The 18568-nt window shown below is 35.0% G+C and overlaps 1 protein-coding gene across 4 annotated transcripts in view; it reads left to right on the top strand.

The window, feature by feature from the left end:
- Positions 1–18568, top strand: part of LOC126820657 (G2/M phase-specific E3 ubiquitin-protein ligase) — a 169751-nt gene that overhangs the window by 50440 nt on the left and 100743 nt on the right. For 3 of the 4 annotated variants that reach the window (XM_050548765.1, XM_050548762.2, XM_050548763.2), the window contains exon 5: positions 1260–1384. In XM_050548765.1, the coding sequence (XP_050404722.1) occupies positions 1260–1384 (125 nt within the window). Of the gene's footprint in view, positions 1–1208; positions 1385–18568 lie in introns of those variants that run through there. The other variant, XM_050548764.2, reaches the window with a different exon arrangement.

Genomic DNA, 18568 nt, shown 5'->3' with positions numbered 1-18568 from the left:
AGTAGTCGATTTAATTTCAACAATTTCCTTTATGTATTCTAGAGTTATGGCCCTTGTTTTATTTTGTATAATCTTGTGAACGCTTCAGCGACAGAAGTTATCTGATCTGTATAAAATTTATAAGCATTATTTAAATTAGTAAAACGATTTGGAAGCCTATTTATAGAACCTTGTGAATTCTCAAAATAAATGACAAAAGTTGTCATCTGATCTGCATGAAATTTATGCGCATTATTTATAACAGAGCAGAACAGTAGGACATTAAACCCCATTTCATTCAGATTTATATGAGTAAAACGGAGAAGCCTATCGAATTTCAACAATTTCCATTTATAACTTCTGGAGTTATGGCCCTTGTTTCACTTTGTGAATGCTCAAATGTCAAATGGCAAAAGTTGTCATTCGATTTGTATTAAATTGATATCAGTGTCTTGTAAATGCTCCTATTACCCACAAAAGAATAAATATGAGACAGTCCTTGTTGACAATACTATATACCAAAAAAACACTGGAAAATAATCGGAAAACACTGGAAAACTACTGGAAAGCACCATGTTATACTGAATACTGGAAAACACCTGAAAAACACTAAATACCGGAAAACACACTAAATACCAGAAAACACACTAAATACCGGAAAATACCCTAAATAGGTAACCCGGAGACTGGCACCCTAAATAGGTAACCCGGAGCCTGGTCCTCTGTGTTCCTGGGTTAGGGTTAGAGTTAGTTTGCGGTTTATAGTATAGCCCTTCTCTGGGTTACCTATTTAATGTATTTTCCGGTATTTAGGGTGTTTTCCGGTATTTAGTGTTTTTCCTGTGTTTTCCGGTATTCAGTATAACATTGTGTTTTCCGGTAGTTTTCTGGTAGTTTTTCGGTGTTTTCCGGTATATAGTATAACCCGTCCTTGTTGACTGCTCGGACGATTAAGCTACTGTGGGTGTATGTTTGGTTGCCTATCTTTTCACTTTTCTGGACCTTTTCGGAAATGCTTGTCAACACAATAAAAATTAGATTTTTTCAAGGATCCTGGATCCTTATCAAGTTTGCTCAACATCCAAGATTTTCTTTCGAATAACCTGCAGTTTAGACAAAGTTGCTGTGTGGGAATATTTCCACACTTTGCGTCACTATCTTTGCTAGATTTTACCTTGCCCATTTTTATACGCCCACATTTTCATGTGGACGTATATGGTCGTTTTTTTTTTAGGTACATGTATTTTAAAATTATTTTTTTTTGTAATTTTTTTGTATAGAGGTGTGAATATTGTAAAAATGTAGGAGCTACAATCGGATGTGTTGTAACATCTTGCCGTAAAAAGTTTCACTTGGTATGTGGAATAGAAAATGGCTCTCTTCATCAGTTTTATGATACATTCAGGTAAGCAGTGTGTGAACTGGGTTGTTATGGTTATATCAAACAGATGTTTTTCTAATTTGATGTGAAACATTGGGACAATGACAGAATGAGCACTATAGATTTTCCCTGTTCTCCTATCTATTGCAAAATGTTGGTGTGTCTTGCATAACAACACTGCTTGTTCTGGTATAGTCATGGTAACTAACCCACTTTTATTTGATATACTTTTTTTCTCTGTGGATTATTATTGTATAGGGTGTCCCCAAGTGTGGCTGTAAAACAGTGCAACTTGGTCAGAGTGGACGAAGTGGATGCAAGAGAGCGGACTTGGGTTTCTCTGATTTCTGTGCATGTGCAAACGGACCATGTTTAAATGCGAACTCCCATGTGCCTGACAGTGATGCTAATTAAACTGTGAATATTCAGCAAGATTTAGACTGTCTGTCATTACCAGACCCCTTGTTATTTTTTTTAAACCATGATTTTTTTCAATAAATCTCTTGAGTGTCACTGTAACATAGGTATCGTTTAATCTTGTGTAAATAGCGTTAATTTCTGTCTTGTGTCTAAATATTCATAACTATAGTTGAAATTCAGCTAATAGTGTTCAATTTGTACTTGCATCCAATTTAAATCTCAGTGTTTAATTTTGATTACCAAGCGTCAAATAACTAGTGTTTAGTTTGTCGACACGTGTTTAATTATAAGCGTCCCGCTTAATTATCACAACTGTTCAATAATAAGTTTGACCGTTCAATTTCCTGAGCCGTGATTAAAATTAATCAAGGTGTCCAATTACGCAAGGTGTACAATTATGTTGTCAAACATCCAATGGGTGCCCTCGCTACTAATCAAGGGGGGTAACCTGTCCAGGTGGTGCCGCGCTTCACGGTTCTACAAGACGCCATATTGCTTGTTTACCTTCTATTCACTACGAGAACGTGCTGAACAGTATTGAATTTGTTCCTCTTGTAAACAATGGAGTTTAAAGCTGAATGTGCAAAGTATGGTTCTTTGACTATCATTGATTTGAGAAAAGAGTTGGGAAAGCGAGGAGCAAAGCTTTCTGGCAGAAAAGAGGAGCGGTATGTATGTTGTAAAGCATTTTCTTTCTTCAATTCTTGGTTTATTCCTTGCCTTTGTTTCAACAAAATCTCAAAAGAACCAAACATCGAGGCTAATAGATATAAGAATACTTTTTTAATCAATGGTTAGGTTAGGCTAACAGTTTAAAGTGTTGATAAATGTTTTATATACACTGAGAAGTAGTAATAGTGTGATTTGTACGTTTATGGTATATATTTCTCACTTTTTAGTAAATGTGTACGAATATCGGTAAAATTCTAATTATCACAACAAATCTAATACGAAGAAGCTAAAATCTGTAGGTACGGTGTGTTAATTAACAGGGGTGAGAAATTGACTGAAAGGTGATATAATTATCGCTAGGGGTGAAAATCTCGGCGACGGTGCGTTTTCTGTACCAGTGTGTTGATTAACGAACGGGTTAAAAACGACTGACACGGTGTGTATTCTTTGTTTGGTGAGTTTTTTCGAAAGCGTGTTATAACTTCTTCAAAGGTGTTTTATCAAGGACCAACAGGCTTTATCTGACGCGTAGGTTTTAAATCTAATTTACCGTGCGATTTCTTGTTCGACCGTGTGTTTTACACAGATCGGTCTTTGTTAAGCGTAGGTCTTTATACATGGATTTATATGCGGGGTAGGTACATATATGCGTTCTTATACTTTTTTTCATGTCTTGATGAATACTACGTGTTTTGTACTTTGTACCATAGTCGACAGGGAATATGATAAGCGGTATCGCATCGCAGTTTGCTAAACAAAAACAATGTAAGTGCGAATCAAATATTCATTTGATTAGCAGAAATTTATCAAATTTAAGGGAATCTGCGAATCGAAGTTTCTTGTCCTAAATTAAGCGTGGAAAAATGTTGAACAAACGTGATTTACCGTTCCCGTGATTTACCGTTCACCTGCGTACGGACATTTTAATCCCTTTGATGTTGGTTGACGAAATTAAAAGTAGTCAAAGATTAGTCAATAAACCAATTGTAAGCTAACATTTTCACAGTCATTTAGATCACGATCTAATGAAGTAATAAGTACAGACTTTATATTTGATAATCCGGTAAATATACAAGCTTGATAATTATTCACAAAACAGTAATTTTTATCTGTAACCATTTCCCTGCGTAAGAATTGACCATGTGTTCCCATCAGGCAACCTACTTGTCATCACGCAACATTTTAATCATTTTCCATTCACTGAACAACAAAATATTCCATAATCTATCATCATATGAAAAATGTATCCACCCAAATCGCGCACTGTTTTTAGCTATACGCATCAGTTTAATTCTAATTCGTTGAACAAAATACTTCGCGACTAAAATGGCCTTGGTTCATTTTGGCGGGAAAAAGGGTTATGTGGATAAATAACAACAACATGGCGACAATGCGTGCATTGCATACGGATGTCGATGCTACAATGGAATTTTAAAATACCGTTTTGTAATGAAGACAGTCAATGTTTCGACAGTTATTTTGCTTTCATTTTCTGCCGTTTAAATGAAGACACGTAATTCTGGAGGAATATTACTGGCGAAAATGTGAAGCAGGTAGCCTACGATCATACGGGTCGGTACGTTTTCACTAAAGGCTATCGTATTACGAAAACACCTACTTTTCTAGGAATATTACAGACGTAAATTGAATACTCTATGGGAATTGAGGTGTGCCAATTTCTTTTTTGCCTTTTGTATTCAGAACACTATATTATGCTAAATAGGCTAACATAAAGCTATTCGTAATATAAGCCTATTAAAGGGGAAGAAAGCCTCCTCTATACACACATAAACATTAATTGTAGTGTAGTCCATACCGGTAGAAATTATGGCCTACAGAAATCGTTCAATACAATACCGTGAAAATTTACTTGTTTGCTATTCAATCAAGAGGAACTGCTAATCAATTTTCAGATTGATTAGCACTTTTTTTGTAAACATCAAATCATTGCTAATCAATTTATTTTTCTTATCATATACCCTGATAGTCAGACTACAGTTATTTATATATTTGATCTTTTTTGTGGGTTAAATGTGTTTACAAATTATTGTGAGTACCACTGAACTATAATGCACGTATCTTAAAATTGATCGCATGCATAACCAACCTCAATTTGATTATCCAATATATTCTAATCTCCATTGATATCAGATTAACGAATCTTGTTTCGAAAGCAAGTTTATAAATGTAAAATTGCACAATTAATGAAAATCTGTAAGTTTTCGTCACTGCTATATTTACTACGCATTGGCGTATTAATATATAAATGTATAGTTTCTTGCCTGGGTCATAGATAGGACTACCAAGAAAAAGTAATATAACAAATGATAACTCCATATCAAATAACACTGATGAAAATAGGGACATGCACCCGCTTCCAACCATGGTGACATTGCCCATCGCCGAACATTATTCAGATTCGATCGAACTCTGTGTAACAAGCTTGTCTTTGAAAGAACAATACTGATATATAGTTCATATAGCCGGTTGTTTTCGATTGTCTGAAATAGCTTTATCATTTTATTCCACAGTACTAAGAAACCACAGGTTCTGTGTCGGTTCGTGCACGCTTTTCACATAGAACTGTTCTTTGATGTTGAGAGGCACACACAGTTAGCTCTGCCCTTTGATGTATTTTTCATTTTTTTTCTCATAGGAAATTTCCGTTAGTATCTGAAACGAAAAAACTGTCCAAGTCATTATAGTATGTTGTAATCAGAGAAATGTTCAAACAAAGAAAGGAACTAGACAAGATAAAGAGTACATGTATAAGCAATACCATTATTTGTTGTCACATATTGATGTTTATATGCGTTCATGATTAAATGTTTAAATTACATCGTAACATATGAATTGTGTGCTTTATTTTTCATCGAATTGGCAATTGGTATTAGCCAAGACATTTGCTGCTACACGCATATAGCTTTGCTCCAATAATGATAGCTTGTGGAATTTTATTGGGTTTTAAAAGACTGGGCAGGGCGAAGACGGGGAAACGTTATCAAGTTGTTATTCAAATAATTCAAAGAAATATAAGGCCAAGAAATATGTGATGACATTAAAAAGGAGAAATGCTTGTGCTACTATGCCAACATTATCACGGCGTACGTGGACTAATGCTAAATCATAGGACTATGATATTTTTCTATAGCATATTTCAAAAAAAAAAAATTATTCAAAAATTTAAAGTCTTTTCAAATAATATTAACAGATTATTTGTTGTTTGGTTGTTCTTCTTCTTGGATTTGTTAAATTATTAAAAGGAAGTTCCAATTCACATAGTAGAAATTTACATTTCTAATTATAATCACCAAACTGACACCAGAGCACGAACTATACGCTACGCTGATCACCAACTTGTAACAACGTTGACCTAGATGTTATATAACTGCTGCCAGACTTTATTAGGGGCAATAAATGGACACACAATTCCATTGTAACTGTATAATGTGTATTATAAACCAAAGGTACATTTATAGATTTCAGAACAGAACAATAATATTCCCAATACATTCACTGTCTTGTTATATGACGACTTTGGTTTAATAAAATTTAAAATTCGTCATGACTCTGTAAGTTAATAACGATGTGTTGTGTATCCTATTTAAAAACTGTAATTTGTCAGCGACACAAACGCCTCAATGGATTATGTACATAAGCTATAGATATTTTTATTACATTAAAGGTGTATTAGAAATTACTGTTGATCTGAAATAGTTTCTTTTTAAAAAATTTATAATGTGGAACTCAATATAGAATAATAAATAACCAGGAATATTGAAAATAAAGCTATATAGGTTAAAACTATGACTTTAAAATATAGTGAATATATCAAAATATTTAACTGCAGCAATAAATTATTATTGCCTAATTATTTAAATAGATTCCTATAAAGGTAGTGGCCTAATTCTTTCACGCAATTTTTCATATCGATGTGAATAGAATACATAACAAATATAGTGAAATTTACTGAAATACATGATAAACCATCTCTTTATGCAAAAACTTTGGTGTGCATCATTATTTTTTTTTATGAGTTATCACTTTTTTGTTAATGCCCCACGCCCCCTTTATGTTTATAATATTTTCTCTGATTTTAACAGCTTTTAGTGATTTCTCGGTACCGGTATCATTCAAAATAACAAGTCTTTGCTCTGCAAAAGGAGATCAAACAGTTATAAATGGGATAGACAAAGGGGAAACATATTTACGCATATACTTGAAAACTTTCTGTTTTAAATCTATGTTGTATTATTCATCTGTTTTATATGATTTATTTTTGGTATATAAGGACACATATTTAATATTCCATATTGTTCATACTGTATTAACCAGGCCTTTAACTAATAGATCATGCTATAACCCTATTCTAAACCCGTATCCGTAATTGTGGACGCTCTAAAGGCCAAAGTTAATATCCAATTGACTTTAAATTTATACACAGTGTTTAAGGTCATGAAGCGAAAAAGCCTATTGATTTTCAGCGATTTCCGATAATTACTGCCAGAGTTATGGCCCTTGATCACTTTAAAAAATCTTGTGGACGCTCTAGAGGTCAAAGTTAATATCCAATTGACGTTAAATTTATACACAGTGTTTAAGGTCATGAAGCGAAGAAGCCAATTGATTTTCAGCGATTTCCGATAATTACTGCCAGAGTTATGGCCCTTGATCACTTCAAAAAATCTTGTGGACGCTCTAGAGGCCAAAGTTAATATCCGATTGACTTTAAATTTATACACAGTGTTTAAGGTCATGAGACAAGGAAGCCTACTGATTTTCAGTGATTTCCGATAATTACTACCAGAGTTATGGCCCTTGATCACTTCAAAATATCTTGTGGATGCTCTAGAGGCTAAAGATAATATCCGATTGACTTTTAATTTATACACAGTGTTTAAGGTCATGAGACGAAGAGGCCTATTGATTTTCAGCAATTTCCAATAATTACTGCCAGAGTTATGGCCCTGGATCACTTCAAGAAATCTTGTGGACGCTCTAGAGGCCCTTGATCACTTTGTGACACTCTAAAGGCTAAAGTTATCATCTGATTGACTTCAGATCTTGAGACGAACAAGTATATTGATTTTCAGTGAATTTTTATGACTTGAACAGCTAAATCCATGATATTAAAAGTTTATTATTAAGAACTTTTGAGGCAGAACTTTATAAAAACCAAACAAATTCTAATGGTTTTCTGATAATTACTTCATGGGTTTTTGCTCTTAATCAGATTTTAGTGTATTAAGAATGTTTCATTACCGAAAAAAGTAAAAATATGCGACAACTCTTGTTGACTGCCCGGACGATTTAGCTGCTGTGGGCGTATGTTTCGTTGCCTGGCAACCTATCTTTTTAAAGTGAATGTAAAGCTGAAATGAAGAAAAATGTTAAATATAATGTTGATGTTTCTGTGAGTTTACATGGACTGATTGAAGAATGTCAATGTGATTGCGGGGCTGGTATTGGTCCGGAAGCCCACTGTAAACATGTAAATGCACTCTTGTATGCTATGTGTGTATTCAGTGACAAGGGAGAAGTGCTCACTGAAGAAACGTGTTCCCAAAAGTTGCAAACTTTTCATCAAGTTAAGCGCCACAAAGGTTCACCTGTAAAGGCATGTGATTTAGAATTTGGTACTAAAAGAAAAGCTGAAGAAGAAATAGGCCATTATTTTATAGGAAAGCTGCTAGCTATATAGACCACTTTCGCAGTGTTTGCTTGAATGTACCCAATATTAGCAGGCTTCCATTATCTCAGATGTATGCTCCTGCAAATATCCAGACATTTGCAAGTGATCATGACTATTTGGAAGAAACACATGAGGACCTTTTCTTAAAAGAAATTGGACACACATCCATTGATGATGAGAAGATTTCATCCATTGCCAAGTCATCCATACTGCAATCTGCTGACAAAAAGTGGTTAGAAATAATATGCCTACGTCTGAACTCATCAGATTTTGGACGGATACGTAAATTGACTGAGAGAACAGACAAGGACAAATATGCATTTGATTTGACTGAACAGAAAGATATTAGCTGTCTTGCGATAAAGCATGGTAAAAAGTCTGAAAAAGCGGCAGTAGGAATGTTTGAATCAAAAATGAAAATGTCAGTGATCCCTTGTGGAACAACAATTTCGGAACTTTATCCATTCTTGGCTTCCACACCGGATGGGTTAGTGGGAGAGTCTGCTACATTGGAAGTCAAGTGTCCTTACAGCTCAAAAGACCAATTGATTTCCAATAAAACTGTGCCCTATTTACTTGCTGACAATTCTAGTGAGCTGTCTCTGAACACTAATCATAGTTATTACTTTCAGGTTCAGGGACAGCTCCTTTGCACAGGATGACAGGAGTGCTTTTTTTGTGTGTACACTCATAAAGATATAAAAATTATCACCATAAAGAGAAATAATGTATTTATTGCAGAAATGGTGAAAACATTACAGAAATTTTACAAGGAGCATTTCCGTGCTGCAGTTTTGCAAAAATTTTACTATAAAAACACTTACAAATTCTTAATATGAGTCAACATTGTAACAAAATTACATTTTTATATGCCTACATTTTCACCTGGGTGTCTATTAGGGCTGTACAATATTCTCGATATAGTCATTTATCGCGATATGGTATTTTAGTCGACAATAAATTGTCAGTTGTTACTACATGTAAAGCTTAGGCCTACTAAACGCCTGAAATTTCCCACTACTGCGGCTAATTACCAGGCTATAAATAGGTTGTCATATTTTTAAAAAACGAATATATTTAGAAAACTCTACGAAACTTAATTTCTGAAAGCAAGAATAAAACGATCTATAAATAGATTACTGTCACTGTTAGGCCAGCCAATCGAATGCTTGAATGAAAGATAGTCCGGATCATTTAGTGTCGCATTATTTCTGTTACGTCTTTTTATACGCCCACATTTTCATGTGGACGTATTATGCCGTCGCCCCTGTCCATCCGTCCGTCCACAATTTTTTGTGGACTCTCTACAGGTCACAATTCTTATCCGATTTTGACGAAACTTGAAATATAGGTTTATCCCCAAAAGATCTCGGCTGCTTTCGATATTGGCATGTATCGGATTGAAACTTCATGGATTATGGCCCCTGATTGTACGAAGTATCATGTTTTTAGCTTGTGGACCCTATAGAGGTCACAATTTTTGTCCGATTTTGTTGAAACTTGAAATGTAAGTTTATAACCCAAAGATCTCGATTCCTTTCAATATTCGCGCATATCGGACTGACAGACAAAATGGCCGTCCCTCGTTTTTAAATAGCGTAAAAACATGGTAATCAAGGTTGTTGGGGGGGGGGGGGTGGATGTCATTGAGTCAACTGGTGTGGTTTCGAATCCCTGGTTGTACGTGACAAGAAGTAGGGTCGCCTGTCCAACCTCGTGGGTTTTCTCCGGGTCCTCCGGTTTCCTCCCACTGCTTAAGACCCCTACGCGCAAGCAAACTATTGAAATTAAACCATATGTTAGTCCTGAAATGACCTAGGTTATGTCGAGTGGATGTTAAACCCCATTTCTCTCTCTCTCTCAAGGTTGTGGACCCTATAGAGGTCACAATTTTTATCCGATTTTGTTGAAACTTGAAATGTAAGTTTATAACACAAAGATCTCGGTTCCTTTCGATATTCCCGCATATCGGACTGTAACTTCCTGAATTATGGCCCCTGATTGTACGAAAAATCGCCTTTTTAGCTTGTGGACCCTATAGACGTCATAATTTTTATCCGATTTAAAAAAACATATTATTATATCACCGTTACATACTAAGGGCGACTGAGTTTGAATTTCGTGAAAATCGGCCCAAACTGACAGACAAAATGGCCACCCTTCGTTCTCAAATATCGTAAAATATGGTATATCAAGGTTGTGGACCCTATAGAGGTCACAATTTTTATCCGATTTTGTTGAAACTTGAAATGTAAGTTTATAACCCAAAGATCTGGGTTCCTTTCAATATTCGCGCATATCTGACCGTAACTTCCTGAATTATGGCCCCTGATTGTACGGAAAATCGCATTTTTAGCTTGTGGACCCTATAGAGGTCATAATTTTTATCCGATTTAAAAAAACGTATTATTATATCGTCGTTACACCCTAAGGACAGCTGAGTTGGAATTTTGTGAAAATCGGCCCAAAACTGACAGATAAAATGGCCGCCCCTCGTTTTCAAATAGCGTAAAAACATGGTAAATCAAGGTTGTGGACCCTATGGAGGTCACAATTTTTATCCGATTTTGTTGAAACTTGAAATGTAAGTTTATAACCCAAAGATCTCAGTTCCTTTCGATATTTGTGCATATCGAATTGTAATTTCCTGAATTATGTCTCTTGATTGTAGGCAAAATCACTTTCGTTTTAGCTTGTTCTCTATCCATCTCTTGAAAATGTGGGCGTATCCTGCCTGGCAGCCGCTGATTTGTATTCCTGATTGTCACTACAGACCCGGGACTGTACAGCACAGTGGATGCTTACAGCTGGCCCCCGGATCCATTCACTTGATTTGATATTTGTTTATTTGGTGCAATGTCTATTTTACGTGTAGTGCAGTCCTCCTGCACTTACTATTAAACTGTTTGAACTTACAATACAAGACTTGAAGACCGCATCTACTTACTTCCGCTGCACGTGATATATTTGAGAATTTTCTTACACAAGGTCACAAGCAGACGCTTTTTAAACATCAGCGGTTGTATTTAATTTAATTTAATTATGGAAAACTTAGCTAGTACTAAAAAGGATGTTGTTTTGTTCATTTTATATATTATAAAAAAAGCAAAGTTTAAAGTTTATGAATGCTTTAATGCATTTATATTTAATTTATTTAATAGCAAAGTGACATTATTATTAAATATCGCGATATTTAACTATATCGTTGAAAAAAAATGCCAATATCGATACCGTCCCTTTTTGCAATATTGTACAGCCCTAGTGTCTATTGTCTAAATATCCAGATTTAGCTCATGAATAATGTATCATTAATCAACTTAAAATCTTTCAACATGGAAAACGTAGCAATTTTGTGAACAATTATTTAAATTTTATTTTGACATGAATTTGTGACATTTAAATATAAAGGTATATACATGTATGTGATGAACATCAAATTGTAAATCCAATAATTAATATGACACAAATAACAGTTTAATATCATTTTATGAAATACATGTACTTGAAAAAACATAAACAGATTATTTGTTTGTTAAAATTGTGTTTTTGTTTATTAGAAGTCGTTTTATGTACTCTTAGAAATAATACTGTCTTTGAAATTACATAGCATGCAACACACAAAAAGAATTTCTGTAGAGAGATTGGTCTCACTTTGGATCAAGGGCTCTCGCATAATCTTAAATGTTTTTGCAAGGCCAATTAGTCTTTCAATATGGACCCGCTTGCTAGAGATGGCTCTGTCTTTTTGAACGGTTTTACCATCTATTCTATTCTTCTTGCTAAAAAATGATGGCATATTATTGCAACATCATAGGAAGCAAATATATCCTGGACATTGAACCCTTTGTCTGCCATTATGGAAACGCATGGATCACACAGTCATGAGACTTAGTATGTGGAGAAGGTGGCCTGTTGTGCAGCTGGTGGGGCGGGTTTTTTAACGGGACATTCAGTGCCATCTATCATTATTCTAGTTTTAGGGAATTTTCTCCGAAAGTCACTTGGTGCAAAAAAGCGTACAAACTCCTGGCACGGCCAAATTGGTACTTCTTTCCTTTAGTGATACATAAAATTTATCCAAGTGATAAATATATTTGCAACTGTTGTCTCTGAAATGTCAGACATTTTCGCTATATTAAAATTTCTCCAATGTAAACGTAGCTTAACTAGGGTGAGAAAAAGCTGGTTTTCAATGTTCACATTTTTCACATCGTGATAATAATAATTTAAATGATTTACAGCTGGTCCAAGAGAATGCAAAATCATCAGAAAACAATCGTAGGATTCACAACCTGTTAAACTTAACAGCGTCTTGTTGTCATCCCTAAAGCATTCAATTGAAAACTTCCCACGTTTCTGTTTGCAAACTTGTTTCACATTTGGTTAGTTTTGCAGTAGTCATTTTTAACAGGAACTTCAATATTTGAAATGCATTCAATTTCCGATCCAACATCAATTAGTATGTTTTCAGTACTTATGAAGATTAATGGGGAGTCAGTGCTGTGTTTTCCTTGATTACAGTTCATAGCTCGCTTTTGTCTATTTATCTGGTTCTCATCTACTGGCTTAGCCCATGAAAAAACTGAAGGAACAGCGTGTTGTTTTAGTCGCTTGACCATAGGCTTTGTTCTTGAAATAACAGTAACATTTTTTATCATCATAGCCCTGCCATATTATTTTTTTTTCCCAACATACATGTATGTGAAGGACAATCTGACCACTAAAATCTAATAGGCCTCTAGGAGCAATCAATTGTGGACTAGGATTAATATTAGCATGATGTTTGTTAGCTATTTATTGTTGTTGTTGTTTTTTTTTACTCCCTTTAAAACTGTCCGTGGTAGAAAAGGTCACAATCCTTGACCTTTATTTATATTATACCCAGTATAGGCCTCCTAATAATACAAAAAAATGGATAAAAGATCAACAAATTGTGAAAGTAAGTTGGATTTGGTTTAATTCTTACCTTGAGATGTTACCGATATGTAGTCTAGACTTGTGAAGTGATTCGAGGAGACGATACTGTGCCTTTTTGGTTCCCAGTGAATTCTCCGGGTAGCGACAACTCATTTTCTTCATAAATCCGGCATCTTTGGGAAAGCATGCACACAATGGGACACAACACAACGTAGTAGGCATGGTTTAGAAAATGATCGTAGCCGAGGCGAGAACAAATGTAAACACAATGGAGGCTTTTGTTGACCGCAGGTCACGTGGAACTGTGAAGCCAGACAGTGCCACCATACGGCTCAATTTTCCGCGAGGATGTCCATTTCGTGTGCGATGTTCAGATATTATGATGTGTTTAGTTGTGGGTCATCGTTCAGTTTTGCCGCCGAATGTTTATTTTACCGCACTATGTTAAATTCGCTGAACGATATTTAAATACAGTATGAAGTGTTAGTTTTAGTACTGACCTGTTGCGATAAGGTGAAATATTTTTCAGGATTCATACGACGGCAGGTATCTGTATGCCTGTCATTGTCCGGGAATTATTTTTCAAGATCACTTCGGTGAAACAGATGTTGGATTTTTAATGGCGACGGGACGGTTCCAAAGCAAAGCTTTCTTGAGATGCACATAACGTTTTGTCCACCATCATAAAATGTGTATCTATATATCATATCCATTTAAAACAGTATTTCCCACACTGACAACACATCCCTGAATGATAAATCTCACGCATCTGATTTACGTCCTTACCCTGATTAAATCCTTTTGTTTAAATGTCTTCGCAATTAAGACTAACAGCATGGGTATTGTACCAATCATATATCACATGATACAGGATCTATGGAAAGCATTTTGGGTTGAAGGGTAGTGCGATTATTAAAGGACAATATTGGTGCCAGTCATTATCACATATGTGATAGAGCTGGTTAAACACATTCCAAATATAATTTTAACACAGAGATCATTGCTACGATAGCTGAGTAATACAGGTTTCCTAAGTCGGAAGTGACGAACGCAAAAGGAAAACACGAGTCATCTCTCTATATAACTGACTGATGTGACGAGTGATAACGGATATACGGGCGAATTTCTGCTCACTAATAATTCCTTCGAAGACCAAAAGTTGATATATGGGACTGTAAGAGGATATCTGACAATTCAATAAAGTAATTGAATGTCATTAGATAAGAGAACACGAGAAAAATAGAAATAGTCCGTACATTCCCTTGTTTATATTCATTCTATATCTTATAAAAAAAAAACCATGGTAATGCACGGACTTTTTCTGTTTTTCTTTCGTGTTTACTTATCTAGTGGCAGTCAATTCTTTTATGAATTGTCAGATATCCTCTCACAATCTCATACAACAACTTTTGGTCTTCGAATGAATTATTAGTGAGCAGAAATTCGCCCGTATATCCGTTATCACTCGTCACATCAGTCAGTTATATAGAGAGATGACTCGTGTTTTCCTTTTGCGTTCGTCACTTCGTCAGTTTTCCAGAATCGGAAGTGACGAACGCCAAAAGAAAAACAGAAAAAGTCTGTGCATTACCATGTTTTTATATGATATAGAATGAATATAAACAAGGGAATGTACGGACTATTTCTATTTTTCTCGTGTTCTCTTATCTAATGACATTCAATTACTTTATTGAATTGTCAGGTATCTTCTTACAGTCCCATATAGTCCGGGAGCTAGGTGGGTTTTGTTCAACATGGAAGGTGCGGAAGATTTGGCATGCTAGTGGTGAATGGCTGGGTTAGGAGACCCCAGAAACCCAATTCTTAAGTTGCGCCAGTGGTGGGTGTGGTAGGAGGAGCCACCATAGTACCCCCCAAAATGGGTTTATTCAACATGGAACGTGCAAGTTCCACTTCAGTGGCATTTGATAGAGGAATGTGCCCTGAATTAGGAAATATAACTTAAGAATGGGATTTTTGGTGGAAAGGCCACTTAAGAAGAGATCAAAGGTCACGAATTAGCAATTTTTCGATTTTACTGAAAACGATTTTTCCATTATCTCGTGATCTATTCCAAGTATATCGCACAAAACTACATGGACATTTTTGATAGTGCTAGGAGCAAAATATGAGACATAAAATAAATGAAGTTTTAGCTAAAAGTATGACATAATCTCAAAAATAACAAAATTATCACTCGAACCCCATCGGTAATTAAAATGTTAATCAACATGAAAGGTGCGAGTGAGAAACCAAGCCTAAATTGTACGGAATGATATCAGAAATTATTATCATCAACTTAAGAATGAAATTTCTGGTGGTCAGTGTACTTAAGAAGAGAATAATGCTGGTCTGCACCGAATGACCCCTAATGAGAAATTTAATTAACGTGAAAGGTGCGACATTGGAACAAGGTGTAAAATGTAGGGACTGATCATAGGATTCACAACCATTAACTTAAGAATGAATATTTAGGTGGTAAATGAACTTAAGAACAGCAGATATGACCAATAACCTTAAAAAATCAGTGACAAGCAGTGCAATATGCCCACAATGCTATGTTTCCTTTTGATCTCTGATAGTAACACTGATACCAATATTGTCCTTTAATACACATGTGTCAGAATAAACTAATAATTCAATCTCTTTATTTCTTTTTAAGATTATAGCACGGCCCTTTTTCGTTGAAAATCAAATAAAAACTACTAAATACATTTCATGCTTATATGTTGTAACGTATAATTTCGCCAAACTTTAATTTCAGACAAAAAACAATTAAAAAAGGAATTGTATCATAATATGTGACCCCCCCAAGGCATACTGAGTCGTAGTGAGGAAATTTTAAAAATTGATTTATTGTTATTTTCACATTCTCCAACTCATTACCTTCAATTTGATGTATAGTTTGTTTGAAACGGGCAGAAATTGACTGAGCTCTGTCCATTCGAAGCTACCCAACTCACAAAAGTAAGTTTTGAGAAAAAGTTAGTCAAAGATTTGGTATTTTCCAAAACAAAATCCCATAGCAACCAAGCCATTTATTTGCTGTTTTGCTGTTGAATATATCTTTCCATGGCTTTTCAGGGATGCTGAAGACGAAAATCGTAGTAAAAATTTGATCGGACGATTTACGCCATTTATTTGCTATTTTGTCGTTTAATATTTTTTTATTTAGGATTTCAAGGGTGCTGACGACGAAAATCATAGTAAATGTACTCCTTTCGTACTGTAGAATAATCTATATATTAGTAGTCTGTTTTGTATATTATGACGTTGGTGAGATTAACAGTTAATCTCATCAATTAATTAACACCCTAGTTCCAGCTAGTGGTCAGGAGATTAAGATTGTTGATTGGATAATCATCAAAGAAGCCGCCACAGCTGTACGCGTGTTCATTTAACACGTGAATTAAAATAAGATTTTGCATGTATGATATTATTATCATATATTATTATTTGCAGGTACCGTAACGGTATCAAAATATGAGTCCCTATAGAAATGTCAATTTCATAGTCAAGAAATACTTACGTTCTGGCTTTGATGTAATTAAACAATGACAGACTCGAGAATCGTTGCAATTCTGCTCTTTGGTCGTTCAAATTTTTTCGACCCATGGTGATAAGAGAATTTTAAACAATAATATCCAAGATGCATTCCTTACTTTGCATGCCGTATGAAGAAGCGACAGTAAAGTGAATTCATCTATCAATAAAATTCTCTTCGAAAAGAAAATTATTGGCCATTTTTTTTATTTCCATTTAAGGCCTATAAATTATTTTTCTAAAGATGATATGAGATGTCAGATAATCAGTGCTTGGATTAATTATTCGGAGTAAATAAGGAGGTGACGACGGCTTTATCATTGACCCGTGACAGTTGATTAGTATTACACAATGACACCCACCTGCATGTCAGCCATGTGGTTTGGATTAACACTCAACGGTAATTATCCCGCGCCGAACGAAGTTAGGGAGGGATATTGAAATGGGGTTCGTCCGTCCGTCCGTCCGATTTTGTTTCCGGAGCATATCTCATAAACCGTTCAAGATATCTTTCTGAAACTTTGCACACACATCAACTTATTACAGAAGTTGTGCCTTTTGCCATTTAGGAATTTCTGAGATTTATATTTTTTGTGTTTCCATGGAAACAAATTTGACTTAGTTTTTGGTGTACATTTTTGTTTCCGAAACATATCTCATAAAACGTTCAAGATATCTTTCTGAAACTTTGCACACACATCAACCTATTACAGTAGTTGTGCCTTTTGCTATTTAGGAATTTCTGGGATTTATATTTTTTGTGATTTATATTTTTTTGTGTTTCCATGGAAACAAATTTGACTTAGTTTTTGGTGTACAATTTTGTTTCCGGAGCTTATCTCATAAACTGTTCAAGATATCTTTCTGAAACTTTGCACACACATCAACCCGTTACAGTAGTTGGGCCTTTTGCTATTTAGGAATTTCTGGGATTGATATTTTGTGTGTTTAAATAAATCGTTCAAGATATTTTCATGGCACTTATTTTGAATTTCTCAGATTTGATAATTTTATGTGTTTCCATGGAAACACATTTGACTGTTCAAGATACCTTTAAAATAATTTTACCCATTATTTTATTTTCTGAAATCCAGCCTTCCGTCCTGATTTTGTTTCTGGAGCATATTTTATTATCTGTTCAAGAAATCTTTTTGAAAATTTGTACAAACATTAACCTATTATAGTATTTTATTTTCTGATGTATAAGTTTATTGTTTAACATACAGCAGCTAATTTAGGTAGGCAAAGGTTGTTGTGCAAACCTTACAGGGAGTAGCGACCCTGCCTTGCCGAGCTACTGTGATCAGAGTATGAAATTCTATGAATTGATATTCCATGTGTCGGAATATGAGATTTGTCTAAAGCTCCAGTTCCCTCCACTTGCATAATATCTCTATTTTCTATGTAGTCATGTCTAATTTTTAAAACCAGAGCTTAATGTCATAAATTATCTCAAATCTTCTAGTAAATATCAATCAGTCATTTGTTTTCAGAAATAGAGAGCAATATCTACTAAACAGGGCCACAATATTAGGACCAGTGACACTGTTTGCGAAATCTGATACATTTTTATATTGATTACCAATAGCATAAACAAGTTATTTTTCCTTATTTCTTCCAAACAAGTGCAAGGGCGCGGGATGTTGATGACTAGTCATCTTGTTCTATATAGGATCAGAATTAATTTTTTCCTGCCACTTATGAAAGTGAATCGCATGTAGGTAACCAAAAACATTATTGCCAAAACCAAATATGTATCGCCCGCTCGAGTCACCCACGTTACCATAATGCTTTTCACTCGGTGTATGGGCCAATCAGCAAACGAGTTCATCGACATTAATTTGATCATATTTGTAAACTAGAGATTCTCCGCTTTACAATGAAGCGAATTATTATGCAAGAGGAATGACTGGTCGTCCCGCAGCTAGCGAAGAAAAATAACTAATTTCGCCGAGAATTTTAAC

Source organism: Patella vulgata, chromosome 5 (genome assembly GCF_932274485.2).
Source record: "Patella vulgata chromosome 5, xgPatVulg1.2, whole genome shotgun sequence".
Lineage (NCBI taxonomy): Eukaryota > Metazoa > Mollusca > Gastropoda > Patellidae > Patella > Patella vulgata.
The sequence above is the reverse complement of the archived record's forward strand: the minus strand, read 5'-3'. Positions and strand labels throughout refer to the sequence as shown.